At 39.7% G+C, this 21,976-nt stretch overlaps 1 protein-coding gene across 1 annotated transcript; it reads left to right on the plus strand.

Annotated features, from left to right (window-relative positions):
* The first annotated feature begins 10,355 nt into the window (after window positions 1-10,355).
* On the plus strand, window positions 10,356-11,285 carry LOC122486504 (olfactory receptor-like protein OLF3). The gene has a single exon (XM_043585878.1). It carries the CDS (start codon window positions 10,356-10,358, stop codon window positions 11,283-11,285), a length of 930 nt encoding a protein of 309 aa, XP_043441813.1.
* Window positions 11,286-21,976: the final 10,691 nt, after the last annotated feature.

Consider the following 21,976-nt stretch of genomic DNA (forward strand, 5'->3'; position numbering starts at 1 on the left):
CTGTTAACTTCATTCATGCAGTCCTTTGTTGAACAGAAAACCTTTATTTTGATATAAGCTGATTCAGCCAATTTTTGTTCTATGATTTATGCTTAGGAAGTTTTTCCAAAAAAAAGTCCTGCAACAGGGTCATAAAATATTCTATTTTCCTATTTAATTAAATTGTCTACTTTTACCATTCATGGTTCTTTAGTTTATCTGATGTTTTCTTCTCCATACGTTGTCAAATATGGATCTGGTGGGTTTTCTTCCATGTTGTGGTCCATTTATCAGTGTATTCTTTACTCATCTATCTGCAGTAACTTTAATGTACTATGTACAGATCTGTTTTTGAACTCTATTCTTTTCTCTTTGTTCATTTGTTTGCACTCTCACCATACAATTCTATTATTCTATTTTTAGAAGTCTTCTTGGTTTATAATAAGTCTTCATTGGTCATGTGTAGCTTATCAAATAAGATGGGCAAACACATCTTCTTTTTTCAAAGTTATTAAGTATATAATCAAAATAGCTGGCATATTTATATTTGTATTTATTTATAGTCCATCTACAAATAGCTATTTATAGAGTAGTGTATTTCATATAATTTTTTGAGTAATTTTATTAAGTTCCCCAAAAAGCTCATTTAAAGTTTTGATCAGGTTTGCACTGAATATGTAGATTCATTTTGGAGCATTGACATCTTTATAATATTAAGTTGTCTCATCCAAAGAATGAAATGTCTTTGGAGTTATTCTGATAATCGTTAATGCCCTATTTAAAGTTTTAATATTTTCTCCACATTCACTTGACAGATATTTGTTACATGTGTATTATAGGGCAGACACTCTTCCAAGTATGGTGGGTACAACAGTGAAAACAAACAAAAGGGTCTGTCTTCGTGGAGATTACATTCTACTTAAGGAAAATAAATAATAAATATAAGAAACAATTAATATATAGTATACTATAGGTGTTAATTGCTATAGAGAAAAATAAAATGGGAAAAGTAGATGACGAATATTATAAGGACTGAAGCTTTTGGCAAAGTGCTCCGTACAAATCATGTATACTCTCTGATGAGAAATTCCTAAATACTTTATAACTTATGTTGCTATTATAAATGGTGTTTTCTTTTTTCTCTCATTGGTTATTGCTAGAGTACAGAAATGCTATTGATTTCCGTAACGTGGTCTTGTAGGTAGATCTTCTTAAATTTCATTGTTGAAAAAATTTTTTCTAGGTATATAATGTCATTTGTAAATAGTGAAAATTTTCTTTATAATCTTTGTACATCTTAATCTATTTCTTTACTCATATCATAGTCCAGGGCCTCTAATGTTGGGTTAAACAGAAGCTATGATAGCAGGTATCCTTCTGGTTCCTGACCCAAAGGAAAGTATATATAGATTCTCCATTAGGTATAATGTCTGCTGTGGATTGAAGACATTTCATTTTTATTAAGTTTTTGAGAAAGAAGTGTAATAAAGTGAGGGAGTACCTGCCTTAGTATCCATCAAAGCAGGTTATAAAAGTACAATTAAAACCGTGGTATTGGTGTAGAAACAGGCATGAATCAAAATACAATCCCCAAAGAAACTTTTGCATATAGGAATTTAACATATCATAAATGTATAATGTGAAATTAATATAGGAAAATACGTATCACTAAATAAATGATGTTTGGACAAATGGCTCCACTGTCAGGACAAAGAAATATCATATTTCCTATTATATGCCATGAAAAATTAACTCCAAATATCTAAAAGCGAGGAAGTTAAGTGCATTTTACAAATGAGTTTATATTTGCTTCCTCCTAAAAATATACTAAATAATGGTAAAAGCCTAGGACACAAGATAATAAATCCGCAAAGTAAAGAGGACAATAAATAAGAAAAAAAGTCTGCTAAGAGAAACGTCAGCAACATTTTGGAAGCTAGAGAGCAACTTTTCCCCCCTCTGCTCTTATCTTTTTAAGGTCCAGAGCTCACTTGCCCTTCCAGCTCCAGCACTCACAGAGCACCTGCAGGCAGGTTATTGTGCTTAGGAAGTGGGTCTGAGACCACTGGCTGGGCGAAGATGCTATTGTCAGAGCTCCCAGAGTAAGTTGGGGAGAATGAATCACATGCCCGTTCCTAGAGCAATGCCAGGTAGCCGAGCAGAGGCTGACAGCAGCCTGGTCACTGTCACAGACACAAGGCCCATGAGCAGAGATCTCCCTCACTCTCAGAGAAGGGAATACTCAGGGCTTCTACAGGTTTCACTACACAAGAGCTTAACATCCTCACTGGAGTTTTTCCACACAGGATGGCTGGACTTTTACTGAGGATTCTGAACGCTGAAAATCTCCAAGTACAAACCAGGGTAGCAAAGATTATCTTCTTTAAAGGAAAAGGCGTACGTTTTCAGAAGGTTACAGGATATAGAATTCCAGACCTAGGGAGCAGCCCTGCCTTAGCATCTCCCTAGGACCTGGCATACAGAAGTCTCTCTGCCCATGCTTAGATCAGACAGTGGAGTACAAGGCATCCCATTGACCCCTGGGTTGCCTGGTTGGGAGCAATTGCTCAAAGGAATGTGGAGATGGGTGAACTGGAAGGAGGAATTTGAGATGTAATCACCTCTTCATGCTTATCAAGTAGAGTAAAAAAATTTCCACCATGCAAGGGTGGTGTGAGTGAAAACCCAGATGCATCCCATCCCCTTGAGAAATTAAAGTTTGGAGAGCTCCTTTCTATGCACCTGGGACAAGGAAACAAAACTGATTGGCAAAGTTGAAATGCGGGTTAGGGTGTTTGGTGCAGAAGTGACCAGACAGGGAGGGAAAAGACAGGAAATTTAATGAACAAAGCATAATTGGCCCCTTGAGATTTCGTCACTAAAGTTAGAGAAAGTTATCTGTTCCAATTGCACTTGCTTCAAATGTTGCAACTTGCCCAGCCCTGCCATTTTTCCAAGGCACACGATGACCTCCTCCACTCTCCAAAGGTGAGTTTGCAAGTGTCTTTTTAACACTTATTTAGCAACATGAATTCTGAAAGCAAGTTCCTGTAATCTGCAGCCCCCTCCTGTGTTCTTCAAGCCTGACAGCATGGTGGCTTGACATAGTTGTCCTCTCCTGGAGATTTGTCCCAAGAAAATGTGTTCTGGCTGTTCAAATTAGGAAGCCAGGAGTTGCAAGCGATTTAAGGGTTCCCGACCTGTGGCGGCCTGAGCCTGCTAATAAACTGGCATTGGTGTTCATCTCTGCTTTGTACCCGCTGACTCCTGGAAACAGGGCCCAGAGGCCTGGCTATGCTGATGGTCCTTTTCTTCACTGATGTCAGGAGAAAGAGGACTCCCTCACAGGTTAGCTGTTTCCTCTCCAAACAGAATTTCTATTTGGGGAAACAAGTCTTTAGGGTAACATCCTTGTCTGAAATGCTTCTCGTATCTGCCCATCTCGGGCTGGTCAGGAACCTAACAAAGCTTTGCTGGGACCCACTGTCCACACTCACGCGCTGAACAGGCTGCTTAGCTGATGCTTGTTGTTAAAACAGTCATTTTCAAGTTTACATTTTCAAGTGTGTTTCCATTTGCTTATTAATAAAGCATTTTCACTATTTTCATTATTGCGAGATAACTATGTGTATGTCCCCCCAGGAAGGGTGCAGTTTATGCCGTTCTCTTTATTTTACAGATATGAAAACTGCTGTGCTAGGATCTTAGGGGAACATATGCTTTTCCATAAAGCTTCATTCCAGCGGAAGGGGTCTTTCAAAATTCAAATCAAATGTTCAAGCTGCATGAAAATGCTCCAAAGAGGCAGAGCCATTGTTGGTAAATGATAAATACAGCTGTTCCTTGCAGCTTCAAGCTCATTCTCTAAGTACTCTGGGTCAAGGAAGAGAAAGCAATGTCACAGTGGAGCAGGGCTAGATAGGTCGGAGCTGAGCAGAGGAGAGGGGATGAGGGGGGCGGCGTGCAGGAGGCAGCCCAACCCAGGAGTCCTAACTTCTCCTGTTCAGATCTGTGCCACCCCCCTCATCCTGGTCTGCTCTCTATGACTTTACTTCACCTTCTTTTCTTTGTCCCGTACCCCTCTCCTTTCGCAACTATTTTTAAAGCCCAGAGGAAAGGGATCTGGGTTTCTGAGCATCTCCAGTGTGCTGTGGCAATGCAGAGATGGCTCTGGTAAAGTATTTGCTTCTCTTTACAAAACAGATTATGGTAAAGTGGCCAAAGAATAGAAATTAAGCCTGTGTGATTTGGCTTTCAGTAATGACAAATACATGTTCCTTAGCTAAGCATTCTTGAGTCTGCTATTTTTTGGTGGGAAATTTAGGGTTTTTCAGTAATGTAACTGGGGAAAAATTCGTCCTGAAGATTTGTGTGTGTGTGTGTGTGGTGGGAGGGTTGTCCTGAAAGATCTCACTGTTAATATTCTCTGGGAATTCATCAATTTCCCAGGTAAATCTATTTTGAGCAGGATTTCTACCATGATAGAGCCAAATTCTAGAAAATTTCACCGCAAAGAAGGGCTGCAATAATAAATAATAAAGGACTAAAAGTAACACTCTGGGATTGAATACCAAAATAAATACAATATAAGAAGCTGTGGTATATAAAATATTGGATAGCTTTAGCAATGTGTACATTGATTAAATGTCGAGAAAATGGCATCTATAAATCTTTTCTCCCATTTTCATTGTTTCCATTTCTTCCTCATTTGGTTTCATTTCTATTTCCTTGGCTTCTTCAACGTACTCTTTTTTTTCTTTGTCTCCCTTTCTGGTTTCATTTTTCCTTTCCGACCATTAATTCTCTCTCTGACTTTTTGCTTTTTTCCATTGAGAGCTTATCGATGACTTTGCCCATTTATTTATTCTTACTTACATCTCAATATCTTCTTCTCTTCTGTTTAACTTTGTGTAAGTTTCGCTGTTAAATACTTATCTATTTACTACTTGTTCATTTAAGTTTGGGCTGGTTTTGATTTTTTTTAAAGAAAGACATTTAATGAAGATTTTTAAATTAGGGTATAATTCATATCACATAAAATTAACCATTTTATAGTGCACAATTCAGTATCAGTACATCCCAGAGTTGTGGTTTTATGTTGTGAGTGTACAACTAAGTAGGTATGAAAGAACTTTGTGAATAGCTGGAGCATGAGTGAGTGTGTTTGTGTGTGGCACCCCCGGGGGGGCGCTCTGGAAAGTGTCCCTCAGACTGGAGAGAAGTGGATCTCTTCTCCGCCCGTGTAATGATTTGGGTTTAACTACACCTCTGGCCACTCAAGATTTTACCTCTGCCTTTGATGTGATTATCACGTGGCCTGGAAATGTAGCCCACCTTTTATGTTAGTGTGATAGAAACTATTTACTCAAGCAGAGGGGGGATGTGTTGGCACTACTCATAAGCACTCACCACTACAGATAATCGAGTCCAAGTTCCCCGTGGGAGGCAGATCAGAAGGGACAAATCTCCCCACTGAGACCAGACTCATGCCCGCAGCCCAGGATCCTTTGTTGGGACTCATCTTTTCCTTGTTAGGGATAGTCTTTTGGTTGAACAAAACTGTACTTAGGTTTAATCTTTGTTTGCAAGCTGACTTTAAACAGTTAGCACATACCTTTATCCATTTCTGATATTAGATTGTTTTTGTTTCCATTAGTGTCCATAATCATAGACCTTCATTTTTTCTTAAGGGAGAAAGAAATGACTCCCTGCCATGGACCCCCTCTTGCACTCATCACCACATCAGACACAAAGTAGAAGCTTGATCATCTTTCCGAGTTTGTGAAAGAGGCTGGCTAATCACGTACTACAAGAGAGTTTGTAAATGAGGGAGATGTACTTTGTTCCTCCTTGTCTTGTTGTGGCCGTGACCTGGAGGACAGACTGCAACATCACGGGTAAGTGCCAGGCCCCTCCTCAGCTCCGCCATGACTCTGAGGTGGTGGGATTAAAGGCAGAAGGAACTGAGTCCTCTTGATATGTCTCCTGATTTTTATGTTAGGTGAATCCACAGCCTTTCAACAGGATCTATCACTGCACTACACATGGGGTCATGCTGTGCACAGGAGCACAAGGGATGTACCCCGAGTTATCAGGTAATCCCATTTACCTGCGGACCCCTCCTCTGGCTAATCACTTCGCCTCCTTTGCCACCTGCCAATAATGGGCCAAAGTTCAGAGTATTATTGTGATGATTATTATATATTGTATTGCATTATGTTGTATTGTGTTATATTACTTATTAGATATATAGAGCATTTAGTCTAATTTGGTATAGAGTAAGAAATAAATAAATAGTTCAGATCAACTTGATACAGACACAAGTGCAGTTATGGTTTTTAATTCTTCTCTTAACGGTCTTCCCAGCCAGTGAAGTTTTGCACTCTAGATGAGCAGGCGTGTTTCAAGAGCTTGTTTTTTTCCCACCATCTGCCACCAAAAGAATAGAGAAGATTGAGAAGATTTTGTAAAACTTAATGATTCACAGGGCAATTGACTTGGGTAAGTTATCTGAAATAATTTTACAATAAGATTTACTTTTACATATCGCTTTTTATTTATTTTCAGTTTTTAATTAAAAAATGTTTATTGTTGATAGAGAGAGGGAGAATGGGGGAGGGGCAAGGAGAGAGGGAAACAGAGGATCTGAAGTGGGCCCTGCGCTGAGAGCAGCTGAGGGCAGAGAGACCAACACGGGGATCGAACCCACCAACCGCGAGATCATGACCTGAGCCAAAGTTGGAGACTCAACTGACTGAACCATTCAGGTGTCCTAACACATCACTTCTTAAATATGTCAAATATATTTTACTAAAAAAAAAGCAAAATCATTTATACAAATTATGTATCACTCAGAAATGTGCTTGCCTGACGACATTACTGAGCAAGCATAACATGGCTTTAACGACAAATGACCTCATTTTGGGGGTGTTTGGAGATAGGCAGGAAAACGCTACTAGTTTTGTAATTGTTTGATTTTAAAAAAATAAAAAGAAAGTTTTTTAATGTTTATTTATTTTTGACAGAGAGAGAGACAGAACATGAGCAGGGGAGGGGCAGAGAGAGAGGGAGACACAGAATCTGAAGCAGGCTCCGGGCTCCAAGCTGTCAGCACTGAGCCTGACCTGGGGCTCAAACTCACAAACACGTGAGATCATGACCTGAGCTGAAGCCGGACGCTTAACCGACTGAGCCACCCAGGCGCCCCTGTAATTGTTTGATTAAAAAAAAAAAACACATTCAAGTCCTGGTTATAGGAGTGCAGACAACATACGTGAATCTAGCATTACCCGGAGCCTTCACGTTCACGCAGCCTGCATGCATGTGCACACCTCTGATGTACCTAGAAGAGTGGCTGTGTCAGGGTTACCTCTGAGCCCTGGGAAGACAGGACTGAAGAAAGGTGATCTGGAATCAGTCTTACATACAATGCGATTCAAGTCACTGGTGTTGCTTTAAAGGACAGGTTACAATAGAAATACACCTTGGAAACAAGCCATCACACTTTGGTATGTTTCAGGTTTTATTGTGATTTATACAGTTGTTTGGTTTATTTTGTGAAATCCTAACACAAAGCAGCAAGCATGAAATAACTATTACTTTCTTCAACATTTACATTTTCTGCAATTCTTGAAATGTATAAATATATATACAGATGTGTAGAAAGAGAGAGAGGTATAATTCTCTTCTAAAACTGCAGATTTTCAGATGTCAGAGAGTGAGCTGTGTGAAGTGTGTTCTCTTTAGCTATTGGTGAATCTCTAAAAAGCATTGGAGTGCTAAAAATACATTTACATAAGGATAGGAAAGTATTGTAAACATACCAGTCCGTACTTTGATCAGGGCTTTCATGACTAGGACATTTTCTAACCAGTTTAATGATGGTAGTTTTTAACTCAATGTAAAATATGGCAAAATGAAAAGAAGCTAATGTACAAATAGGTGTGGTGCAACAGAAATTACAAACAAAGGAACACAAAAAAATTAAGCCTATGCTATTGGTTTTTAGCCATGAGGCTGAACAACCTGTGAATTTTAAACATTCTGGAAAAATATCATTCTTGATTATGACCTACTTATTTGTCATGAAGATTTTTAATCCCTTATTTTGTTACACAGTGAGGAGCTTTACTTACATTGTGAATTTCTTTTTTTTTTTTTTTTTTTTACTTTTTATTTATTTTTGAGACAGAGAGAGACAGAGCATGAACAAGGGAGGGTCAGAGAGAGAGGGAGACACAGAATTTGAAACAGGCTCCAGGCTCTGAGCTGTCGGCCCAGAGCCTGACACAGGGCTCGAACCCACGAACTGTGAGATCATGACCTGAGCTGAAGTCTGACGTTTAAGCAACTGAGCCACCCAGGCACCCCTACATTGTGAATTTCTTTGCCAGTCTTGTAGCTAAGTATCTTGTTCCAGTTAATTCTGGTGTGAGTGACTGGAAGCTTCCAGGGCAAAGCCTTGAATGGATTTCTCACATTGTTTGATCATTTCCTCTGATTTCTGTGTAACACTCTATTTCTGAAAGCTCGGTTTTTAAGAAATCCCTTGGCATTTCTGGTCTTATTCAGAACAATACTAAATCCTGTATATTTTATGACTAACGGTCTGAATGTTGCTATCTTCATGGCAATGAACCTTAATCTTAAGTCTCCCAGCCACCTGTGTTATAAGTGTTATGATCTCTAATAATTATTTTAAGTTTTTAAGCTAAAAATGGAAGTTTTTGATAAATTCAGTTGGAGTCTGCTATCTATAGTTATAGCATGAACAGCAAAGGAGCCATTGGGGTAATAATATTTCACGTGGATCCTTCATGTACTGTCACAGGATGGTCTCTAAGACTTCAGACTTCCATCTGTATACTTTAGATATGGATCACTACTTTCTTTTTGTAAGTGAGCAAAAGAAAAGAAACAAAAATTTTGGTTTGGGTCAAAAAATTACTGCCTATGTCCTCATGTTCTATAATTAACACCTGATTTTCTATCCTTCTATCTTCATGGGTAAGGACTCATCAATTGTGTATTGAGAAATGAATGAGCTGTTCCTTCCTTGAGAAAACATCATTGTTGTATAACAACCTCATATCATTAAACAAGTTATTAAATTCCACTTGAGGGGCATGGGAGATGAATTTTAGCAACTATATATACTTTCTTTTCATGAAACAACTGATTATTTATTTATTTTGAAATGAGAGGGGGTGGGGGAAGAGAGAGCATCCAAGCAGACTCTATGTTGTTAGCACAGACTCCTATACGGGGCTTAAACCCATGAACCATGAGATCATGACCTGAGCTGAAATCAAGAGTTGGATGCTTAACCAACTTAGCCATCCAGGTGCCCCAACAACACCTGACTTTTTTGATTTTTTAATTTTTAACATTTATTTATTTTTGAAAGAGAGAGAGAGAGAGTGCACGCACAAGCAGGGGAGGGGCAGAGAGGGAGATGGAGACACAGATTCCGAAGCAGGTTCCAGGCTCTGAGCTGTCAGCCCAGAGCCCATTGCAGGGATAAAACTCACAAACTGCGAGATCATGACCTGAGCCAAAGTCAGAATCTCAACCGACTGAGTCACCCAAGTGCCCCTAACAACACCTGATTTTTAAAGTTGTCCATCTTAGGTTGATCTCCCCCATCGCAGTCACTGGTGTGAGGTAGGTGGAGAGGAGACCTTCCACTTGGCAATTTTTAAAGTTGTCCATCTTGGGTTGATCTCACCCATCACAGTCACTGGTGTGAGGTAGGTGGAGAGGAGACCTTCCACTTGGCAATGTCAAAAGGGCAAGGTCAAGCATATAAGCTCAAAAAAATTTATTAATGAAAATATAAGAATATTATTTACAACATCCAGGGTTTCATGGATACATTCCCCCGAGGAGGGGTAAGTAGGGTGTGTCTGAGATATCTAGAGAGGAAACCCAATAAACAAAAGGAAGTTAAGTGGGACTGGACATCAATCAGAATTCAGAAAAATATCTTTCATATGAACCAAAAAATTTCTCACCAAAAATACATGAATTCTCTATAATACCTACTAAATGGAATAGGATTTTAAGTCTAAACACTTCATTAATTTCCTTCCCCCATTTAAGAGCAGATGTTTGGGAGGAGAAATTACATTCCAATAAATTGAATTCTAAGAATGTAACTTCTTTTCTTCTTGATTTCCAGCTGCACAGCTGGATCCCATTGTGCTCCTCATATGGATGTGTTCAAGCAGAGTGTGGATGATGATTTGGCTGAGATGTTCTAGAAGAACTTAAGTTCAGATTGGTAAGCTCTCCATATGGTCTAAAAGCCACTATTCAATCCTGAGTTTTCATAATTTGTTTTTTCAATATCTTTAGAGTTTGGTCCTCAGAAACTCATGGGCCAGGAAAATAAAACCCAGACATGGGTGAGGGAGTTCATTCTACTCGGGTTGTCCAGTGACTGGAAGATGCAAGTCTTCCTCTTTGTCCTGGTCCTGACCATGTACTTGGTGACTCTGGTGGGAAATGTTCTCATTCTTCTTCTGATCAGACTGGACAGCAGGCTTCATAACCCCATGTACTTCTTCCTTAGTATTTTATCCTTTGTGGACCTTTGTTATTCAAACAGTTTTGCCCCACAAATGCTGGCCCACCTGCTCTCAGCCCGGAAGTCCATCCCATTCTACAGCTGTGTGCTCCAGCTCTATATCTCCCTGGCCCTGGGTGGGTCTGAGTTCTTCCTGCTGGGAGCCATGGCCTATGACCGCTATGTGGCTGTGTGCCACCCACTACACTACACAGTCATCATGCATGGACAGCTGTGTCTGGGGCTGGCTGCTGGCTGCTTGGTGGTTGGTTTCGCCAATTCACTGATGGAGACAATCATTACCTTCCAGCTTCCCCTGTGTCACAATGTTATTAATCACTTTGCCTGTGAGACCTTAGCAGTGCTACGGCTAGCCTGTGTGGACGTCTCCTTCAACAAGGTCATGGTGGCCATCTCAGGATTTCTCGTGATCATGCTTCCCTGTTTCCTGGTTCTGTTCTCCTATGTTCGTATAGTTGCTGCCATTCTGAATATTCGTTCTGCTCAGGGACGTAGCAAAGCCTTTGGGACGTGTGCCTCTCACCTCACTGTGGTTTGTATGTGCTTTGGGGCTACCATCTTCACCTACCTGGGGCCACGGTCAGCCTCCTCAGAGGAAGAGGAGAAGACGGTTGCTCTATTCTATGCTCTGGTGGCACCTATGCTGAACCCCATGATCTACAGCTTGAGGAATAAGGAAGTTATGGCTGCTCTCCAAAAGGTTCTAGAGAAATTCTGAGATAAAGAGTAAAGATTATACGCACTTCTTGTTATCTATCATCAAAACCAAAAAGGAGATCAGCTGAGGGTAGACAGGACTCCCATACTTAAACTAAAGTTGACTAATATGCCCTTGCATTTGGAGAAAGCATCCTTCTACCCGAGTAATAAATTTCCTTATATAGGCCAATGCCAGATAATTCACATGTCAGTGATCCACGAGAGGTCGTCTCCTTAGATCGTCTTCTCTCAGGTATCCAGTGGTATTTAGACTTCATCTGCCCATTTTTTATTTTATTAGTATATTAATGTATAAGGAAATGATCTGCAGCTCCATCCAGCAGACCTGGCATGGAATGAATAAAGAGACGAATGCCACCTATGAGGTCTGTTTTACCTGTGGAACAAAACAGAGGATGTCTGTTCTTTCTACATGACAAGACTCCATTTATTTGTAGAACAGCCTTATTTGCCCCAGGATAATTACAAATGGTTTCTTTAACCCTTTCTCAAATGATGTCAGTTTTAGAACTTTCAACACTTAATTTGTGCCTTAATATAGAGTGTGATATGAAATTCTGAAATAAATAATATACGACACAATATTTGTTCACACCAGTATGTTGGCTCTCATCTGCTTTTCAAGAATCAAATCTGCTTTTCAAGAATCTCATCTGCTTTTCAAGAATCAAATCTGTAATATGCCAAATATCTGTGGCTTCACTACAGTTTTGGTTTCTAATTGTAGCAAAATATATATATAACATAAAATTTACCAATGTAACCATTTTAAGGGTACAATTCAGTGACATTACTTTCTCAAACATCACTATTATTTCCAAAATTATTCATAGCTGTAGTTTTTTATTTAACTAATTCCCAAGACCTGTTTCCTATAAACTGTTTACAAAATCTCCATACCCATGGAACTCTTATTTTTGAAAAACTAAAATGAAGATATGTATATTTAGCTCTGCTAATTGTTATTATTGATTTTCACATGTCACACCAACTTACCAAGAATATTTTGAATCTTGATTCTCAAAGGTATTCCAGGAGTTTACTTTCTGTTTCATAGACATTATAAACAGAAACAGTTATAAAAAGAATTACCGGGGCGCCTGGGTGGCGCAGTCGGTTGGGCGTCCGACTTCAGCCAGGTCACTATCTCGCGGTCCCTGAGTTCGAGCCCCGCATCGGGCTCTGGGCTGATGGCTCGGAGCCTGGAGCCTGTTTCCAATTCTGTGTCTCCCTCTCTCTCTGCCCCTCCCCCGTTCATGCTCTGTCTCTCTCTGTCCCAAAAAAAAAAAAAAAAAAAAAAAAAAAAAAAAGAATTACCAAGTGGTACATGTTAACTAGATATCACTGTGAACCTATTTCCACATTGAAAACCTTTATTGAGCACATTTTGTGTATGCTTTTAAATCTACTTTAAAATAAATTATTCAAGCATATTTTAATCATTTTATCTAGAAGGATATAATAAGGCTTTGTCAAATACCTTTTTAACTGTTATATTCTGGTCCTTGCCTGCTGTTGCATATAAGTGTGCTAAATTTACATAATAACAATTATTTTTTAAAAGTGTTTATTTTTGAGAGAGAGAGAGAGAAAGAGAGAGTGAGCAAGGGAGGGGCAGAGAGACAGAGAGAGAGAATCCCAAGCAGGCTCTGCTGACAGCAGAGAGCCCAATGTGGGGCTTGAACTCACAAACTGAGATCATGACCTGAGCTGAAGTTGGATGCTTAACTGACTGAGCCACCCAGGGGCCCCTACATAATAATAATTCTTGATGCTCTGAGCTCCATCTGATATTATCTAAAAGTGGGGTCTATTCTTGTACTTCCTATGCCCATATCTTGAGCATCCCCAGACATGTTAATATGTAACCTGAAGGTCTTTAGATTGTGCTAAATCCTAGGTCCTCCAGAACCCCTGCAAGGATGGGTGTTAGGTGAAGCAAAAACCTACCTCCCATATCACAACCAATGCCTGTGCCTCTAGACTCATCTTTTAGTAACAAAATGTCTTCAGTTTCTCAAGAGCATGTTCTTCAAAGCACAGCTGTGAGATCCCCAGTGAATCTAGTTCCATCTTTTATGCTAGAGCTCTATACATTTCTTGAGGATGAAATAAGGGAGAGGGGAAAGGAGGGAGGGAAAAGACTGGCTAGTGGTCAACCATTGCCTGGAATGATTGAACATGGCATTAGAACAGAGTAAGTCAACTATAGTGAAATTGTTTTCCAAGGGAAAATCAAAGACTAAGTCTGGGTATCTGTTTCTGTGACACTGAACATCCCATGGCAGCAAAGACATTCCTCCGACATTCTTTGATGTTCACAGAGTGGTCTATCCAGCCTTCCTTGAAGACATCTAGTAAGCAAGAGATGCTGTATTAGTTTGCTAGGGCTCCCATAACAAAACATCACAGACAGAGTGGCTTAAGCAACAGAAATTTATTTTCCTGCAGTTTTAGAGGCTGGACATCCAAGATCAAGGCATTGACAGCATTGTTCCTGTGGTGGCCTCTCTCCTTGGCTTGCAGATGCCTGTCTCCTTATTGTGCCCTCACATGGTCTTTCCTCTGCATGTGCACGTCTGTGTCCTAATCTTCTCTCTTTTTTTAAATTTATTTTTGAAGGAGAGAGAGAGAGAGCGTGAGCGAGGGAGGGGCAGAGAGAGAGGGAGACATAGAATCTGAAGCAGGCTCCAGGATCCAAGCTGTCAGCACAGAGCCTGACATGGGGCTTGAACCCACAAACTGTGAGACCATGACCTGGGCCCAAGCTGGACGCCTAACTGACTGAGCCACCCAGGCACCCCCTAATCTTCTTGTCTTTTTTTAATTTATTAAAAAATTTTTTAATATATATTTTTGAGAGACAGAAATAGAGCATAAGCAGGAGAGGGGCAGAGAGAGAGAGGGAGACACAGAATCCGAAGCAGGTTCCAGACTCTGAGCTGTCAGCACAGAGCCTGATGCAGGGCTTGAACTCACAAACCACGAGATCATGACCCCAGCTGAACCGACTGAGCTACCCAGGCGCCCCTAATCTTCTCCTCTTATAAGGACACCAGTAACATTGTATTAAGGCCTGTATATATGACCTCATTGACCTTAATTACATTTTTAAAGGCCTTATCTCCAAATATAGTCACATTCTGAGGTACTATGGGCTAGGACTGTAACATATGAATTTTGGTGGGACAGTTAAGGCCATAACAAATGCTAACCCCACATTCTGATTTATTAGCCTATCAGCTCTGGTCTAACCAAAACTACCTATATATTGCATTGTAAAAAAACAAAACAAAACAAAAACAACAACAACACCTTTTTATTTCAACCCACCAACCTACCAATATTGAAAGCAAAGTTAGCAAGGCCATGAAGGTGGCCTCTCATGACATTATTTGTTCTTAATGAACTTCAGTTTGTTCCTAATGAGTGCTAACGACAGGCTAGTAAAAGCTCACAAACAATGCTTGATAGTTAATCCTAGAATTTTTCCATGTTAATATGCCTGTGTTTTAAAATCCATCCTCCTGATAATTTGGAAATTTTTAAATAGAAATACTCTACATTTGTTTGTCCTTAACTTCCTGGTATGGGTCCTATTCTCACAGATTATGAAAAGGGGCTATGAAACAGCATATACTAGTTTTCTAGAACCTTAGCATAAAATTCAGGATCTGGATGAATGCAATTAATTTAAAATAGCTAGTTCATTCTTTTGTGCATCATAGGAAGGAATCGTTTTCTCGTGCTGCTTTTTCTTTCCTTTATTACATGAAGGTCATTTCATTTGATGAAAAGATTAGCCTAACATTTTGTCTCACCCCTTTTGTCTGTGCATTAATATCAGGTCATTTTCTCTAAAGGTAGGCCTGTTTTTTTCTTGGGTCTTTTACTTGAAATACCACTAACTACTCAAATTATTTGCTTTGTTTTTAGCATTTTAAGTGATACTTTATTTAGTTTTCCCATCATTAATTGTAATCCATGAACACGTCACTTAAATAAAGGAGACACCGATTTTCTGGATTAAAGGGTCTCACCATATACCTACCTATAAATTAAAGAAAGGTGAAAAAAAACCCCCTATAGATGTATTGGTGAAATAACTGAATTTCAAGTATAATGAAAGTTTATAAAGATCTAGAATGTAAACAAAACAAAAGGGCCACTTAGAAAATGTTAAGCTAGTGTATTTTCTATTACTGTGTAACAAATTACTACAAATTTAGCAGCTGAAAACCACACAATTTATCATCTCAAAGTTTCTGTTGGTTGGAAAGTCCAGGCACAGTATAAACGCATTGTCTGTTCAGGATCTGACTCAGGTCACAGCGTCGGCTGGAGCTATGATCTCATCTGAGATTTAGGGTCCTTTTCCAAGCTCACTTGTTGTTGGAAGAATTCATTTTCTTGCAGCTGTCTGACTGAGGGACCCATTATCTTGATTGTCATTAGGTGGTAACCGTTTATAATAAGCTCTGGGAGGCCACCTTGATGGCCTTCCTACACATGTCGGTCCTGTCACAGCATGGCAGTTTGCTTCGTAAAAGATCTACAGAAGAATCTCTGCTGCTTTGAAGCTCTGACTCCCAGGAAAGCCTGGACACCTTTAAAAGGTGCACCTGATTAGGTCAGGCTCACCCAGAAAAATCTTTCTTTTGAGTAGATAGAATTAAACTGAGTAGGGGCATCTTCAAAATCCTCTTTTCTATGTAGTGAACCATTATCACATGAGTGAAATTGCTTCATATTAATAATCAAGGGAAGAGGACTCTACAGGGCACCAAGAGGTGGGAATCCTGGGCACCAGATTAGAAGTCTGGTTGGCTAGAATTAGTCTTTGCAATATTAGATGACAGAAGTTGATGGAAAAATATCTATTTATAGAATCCTGAGAGTAAATGTTAGTAAAGAAAAATTCTCTACTAAATGGAGGCATTATTCACTATTTTAAAATAGGATTTATTGTTTAGAGCAGTTTTAGGTTCATGGTAACATTGAGCAGAAGACACAGAGATTCCCCCATATCTTCCCTGTCCCCTCACGGACATAATTTCATTATCAACACAACCCGCCAGAATGGGGCATTTGTTATGAACCTATATTGACACATCATTGTCCCAAATCCGTAGTTTCCTTTAGGGTCCACTTTGGCGTAGTACATTATATGGATTTGGACAAATTTATGATGACTTGTCTGCTCTTAAAGTATTATACAGAGTAGTTTCACTGATTTAGAAATCCTCCATACTCCATCTTTTCATCCGTCTCCCCCCCCCCATCCCTAACAACCATTGATTTTTCTGCCATCTCCATAGTTTTGTCTTTTCTAAAATGTCATATACAGTAAAACCTTGGTTTGTGAGCAACTTACTCTGCGAGGGTTCCACAAGACGAGCAAACATTTCTAATAAATATTAACTTGATAAACAGAGCGTTGTCTTGCAATGGGAGCAGTCTGTGACACTGAATGTCAACCACTGAGCCAATAGTTCTTGAAATTCACTTTGGTATAGAAGCTCTTTGGATTCCAAGCATATTTCCGGAACAAATTATGCTTGCAAACCAAGGTTTTACTGTACTTGGAATCATACAGTATGTAGCCTTTCCAGACTGACTTCTTTCACTTAGTAACAACACATTTATGTTTTTTCCATATCTTTTCATTTCTTTTTGGAACTGAATAATATTCCAAATATTCTGGGTTTTTTTTAATGTTTTATTTATTTTTGAGACAGAGACAGAGCATGAGCAGGGGAGGGGGAGAGAGAGAGGGAGACACAGAATCTGAAACAGGATCAGGCTCTGAGCTGTCAGCACAGAGCCCGACGCGGGGCTTGAACTCACGGACCGTGAGATCATAACCTGAGCTGAAGTCGGATGCTCAACCGACTGAGCCACCCAGGCGCCCCTATTCCAAATATTCTGAATAATAATTTGGAACTGAATAATTGCATGTACCAGTTTATTTATCCATTTGCCTACTAAAGAACATCTTGCTTGCTTTCATATTTTGGCAATTAGGAATAAAGCTGCTATAAACATTTGTGTGCAGGTTTTTGTGTGGACATAAGTTTTTGCCTCCTTTGGTAAATACCAAGAAGCATGATTACTAGATTGTATGAAAAGAATATTTACCTTTGTAAGAAGTCTCCCAACTGTTTCCAAAGTGGCTGCACCATTTTGCATTCGCACCAGCAGTGAATGAGGATTTCTGTTGTTCCATATCCTCACCAGCATTTGGTGTTGTCCGTATTCTGGATCTTGGCCATCTTAATAGGTCTGTAGTGGCATCTCATTGTTGTTTCAATTTGCATTTCCCTGATGACATGTGCTGCAAAGTATCTCTTCAAAGCTTATTTTCCATCTGTGTCTTTTCTTTGATGAGGTGTCTGTGAGGGTCTTTGGCCCATTTTTTAATTGAGTTGTTGGTTTTCTAACTGTTGAGTTTTAAGCGCTCCTTGTACATTTTGGGTAACAGTTCTTCATCAGATGTGTCTTTTGCAGCAAGTTTCTCTCAGCTTGTGGCTTGGTCTCTAATTCTCTTGACATCATTCATCTTTAAATAGTGACAAATACATATTTATGAATGCAAGAACTAAAAATTATTACCCATTCCTCCTGCATTAAGACTATAACGTGGGGCGCCTGGGTGGCTCAGTCGGTTCAGTGTTTGACTCTTGATTTGGTTCGGATCATGATCCCACGATTTGTGAGATCAGACGCCGCGTTGCACTCTGCGCTGGCAGAGAGAGTGTGTTTGGGATTCTCTCTCTCCCCCTCTCTTTCTGCTTCTCCCAGACTCGCACATGCACGCGCTCTCTCAAAAATAAATAAGTAAGTAAGTAAATAAATAAATAAATAAATAAATAAATAAAATTTTTAAAAAGACTATAACAGTTAAAATGAAAAAACATGAAAGCAACTTCAGGTAACAAAAAATGGCTTAAAAATAAAACCAGGGACATGGAGGTGAAGTTGTAATAGAACAGGCAACAAGCCAGAACCTTCTAAGTGTAAAATTAAGTTTCCAAAACTGTAATTCCATGTGTTGAGAGTGAAGAACTAAAGACCAGGGTGGTAAGTATAGAATGAAGCTGCTACCCCCTTGGAGAATGAAGACTGGGTAGAGCTCTGTGTCTAGAAAGAGGCTTTAATTAACTCTGATTAACCACTTTCCCTGAAGAGACAGTCCCAAGCACATCCTTCATGCCTCACCTCCCTGTTCATCTGAGGCTGTGCAGGAAGTCCATGCTTCACAGGACATCCATCACCTGGGTGCTTATCCCAACTTGGCTTACATGTCTGATCAGAATACTGACCTCTTCTGATGCCACAATCTTCCTCAATTGTCCCCTGAAACTCATGCTCCATTATCAGCAAAATACTCTACAGTCTGAGTATCTTTTTTGAATGTTTTTTTCTTTTTATTGCTTGAACTCCAACCTGACTCTTCCCTGAGAACTCTGATTCCCCTCGGTTCTCTCAAATACATACTCATTTTCTCCCATTTTTTCTCTAGTATTGGGTAGAAGGGTGGAGAGTATCTCTCTTGATCTGCCACTTCCACACCAGTGTTCTTTACTTTTGCCTACATGACTCAAGCTCCTCTGAAGCATGTGTTACCAGACTATAACACCATCACCCCATCTTTTTTGTCTTCACTTACCCTCCAATCTCCTCATTTTACCCTGGTTTACCACTAATTCCATCATGCACGTGAACATTTCAACGTCTATGTGGATCATTCAGCATCCTAGCCTCTCAGTTGACTGCCTATCTCCTCCCAGTGTTTTGGTTCCCTAACTGATGTCCAGCCACCCTCTTCTGTGCTTGAATCCCAGTCTTTTCCCTTTACCAACAATTACACTCCCTCTAACACCTCCACATGAGCACCCCACTGTCTGACTACTCACCCCTATTTCTTTTTTCCTGTTTACACCATCTGGTATAACTCCAATAAATTTTTGACCCCACTCTGACCCCTGTTACATTAACTCTATCACATTTTCCTCATCCATTACCAACCCCCTCCCCCACTCTGTCTTAATTCCCCCCTTTCTTGGCATAGATTCCAATCCCACTTGTAGGATCATTCCTTACATATACCCTGAGGTCATCACAAGGACATTGAATTGGTGGTTGACTCTCCTCTCTTACATCCAGAAGTAGATTTACCATAAAGCTAAAGAAGTTTACACTTCAGAACTGCTTACTTGCATGGGCTATGTGTACAGGGCTATGTGGGTTGTTTTTTTTTTTGTATAATATGCCTAATAAAATTTTTCAAAATTAAGAATTTTAACTGCAATTGGTTGAGCTGATGTCACTTTCCATTCTGATTTTCCATCTGTCACACTACCCTACTGGCTGGTGCTCAAGTGGGTATAAGAATTTTGGGGATCCAGCTAAGGGAAAATTGAGTTGAGGTACTATAGTCATTTCCTAAGTCTTCTGTAACAAAGTACCAAAACTTCGTGGCTTCAAACAACAGAAATTTGTTCTTACCGTTCTGGAGTCTAGAAGTTCAAAATTAAGATGTCAGTAGAACCATGTTCCCTCTGCAGATTCTAGGAAATAATCCTCCCTTCTTCCAGGTTCTGGTAGCCCCAAGTGTTGCCTGGCTGTGTCAGTATAACTCATCCCTGCTTACCTCTGTCATCAAAAGGGCATCTTCTCCATGTGGCTCTTTATGTCTTCTTTTCTTATAAAAATACTAGTCATTGGATTTGGGGCTCTAAACTCAGGATGATATCTTTTAAGATTAAACAAAAATTTTAATGTTTATTTATTTTTGAAAGAGAGAGGGAAAGACAGAGTGCTAGCGGGGGTGGGGCAGAGAGAGAGGGAGACACAGAATCTGAAACAGGCTTCAGGCTCTGAGCTGCCAGCACAGAGCCCAATGTAGGGCTTGAAATCACAAACCATAGATCATTAACTAAGCTGAAGTTGGATGCTTAACTGACTGAGTCATGCAGGTGCCCCTCATCTCAAGATTTTTAACAATTACATCTGCTAAGATCCTATTTCCAAATAAGGTCACATTCCAAGGTTCCACACATATATTTGGTGGGGGTAGGGGAGGGCAGACAGTAATCAAACCAGTATAGGTATATTTAGTTTGAATTCAGTGTGATACATTTTAATGTCATACATAGTGACTCCTATTTATAGTGTAGTTAATGCTGTTCAAACTGGTTGACTTTCAGGAGTGGCTTTCAAGAATAACCCCTACTCTCCACTGTGCTGACTTGCCCAGGGTATTTGTGGAGGGAGGAGTTAGTCTGTGGAAACTTCTTCGAAAATTATTGCTCACTTCTGTAATCATCAAGACAATATGGTATTGGCACAAAAACAGACACATAGACCAATGGGATAGAAAAGAGAACCCAAAATGGAACCTACAAATGTATGGCCAACTAATCTTTGGCAAAGCAGGAAAGAGTATCCAATGGAAAAAAGACAGTCTCTTTAGCAAATGGTACTGGGAGAACTAGACAGCAACATGCAGAGGAATGAAACTAGACCACTTTCTTACACCATACACAAAAATAAACTCAAAATGGATGAAAGACCTAAATGTGAGATAGGAAACCATCAAAACCCTAGAGGAGAAAACAGGCAGCAACCTCTTTGACCTCAGCCACAGCAGTTTCTTGCTTGACATGTCTCCAAAGGCAAGGGAATTAAAAGCAAAAATGAACTACTGGGACCTCATCAAGATAAAAAGTTTCTGCACTGCCAAGGAAACAATCAACAAAACTAAAAGGCAACTGACAGAGTGGGAAAAGATATTTGTAAATGACATATATGATAAAGGGTTAGTATCCAAAATCCATAAAGAAATTACCAAACTCAACACCTGAAAAACAATCCAGTGAAGAAATGGGCAGAAGACATGAATAGACAATTTGCCAAAGAAGACATCCAGATGGCCAACAGATGCTCGACTTCACTCCTCATCAGGGAAATACAAATCAAAACCACACTGAGATACCACTTCACACTGGTCAGAGTGCCTGAATTGTTAATTCAATTGTTAATTGTTGATTGTTAAACACATGTTGATGAGGATGTGGAGAAACAGGAACCCTCCTGTACTGTTGGTGGGAATGAAAACTGGTACAGCCACTCTGGAAAACAGTGTGGAGTTTCCTCAAAAAATTAAAAATAGGACTACCCTATGGCCCAGCAATAGCACTACTAAGAATTTATCCAATGGATACAGGAGTGCTGATTCATAGGGGTACATGTACCCCAATGTTTGTAACAGAAGTTTCAACAATAGCCAAATTATGGAAAGAGCCTAAATGTCCATCAACTGATGAATGGATAAAGAAGATGTGGTTTATATATACAATGGACTACCACTTGACAATGAGAAAGAATGAAATCCTGCCATTTGCAGCAACATGGATGGAACTGGAGGGTATTATACTAAGTGAAATAAGAGAAAGATATCATATGTTTTCAGTCATATGTGGAACTTGAGAAACTTAATAGAAGACTGTGGGGGAAGGGAAGGGGGGAAAATAGTTACAAACAGAGAGGGAGGGAGGCAAACCATAAGAGACTTTTAAATACAGAGAACAAACTGAAGGTTGAAGGGGGGCGCAGGGGAGAGGGGAAAATGGGTGATGGACATTGAGGAAGGCACTTTGTAGGATGAGCACTGGATGTTGTATGTAA

Source organism: Prionailurus bengalensis, chromosome A2 (assembly GCF_016509475.1).
Source record: "Prionailurus bengalensis isolate Pbe53 chromosome A2, Fcat_Pben_1.1_paternal_pri, whole genome shotgun sequence".
Taxonomy (NCBI): Eukaryota; Metazoa; Chordata; class Mammalia; order Carnivora; family Felidae; genus Prionailurus; species Prionailurus bengalensis.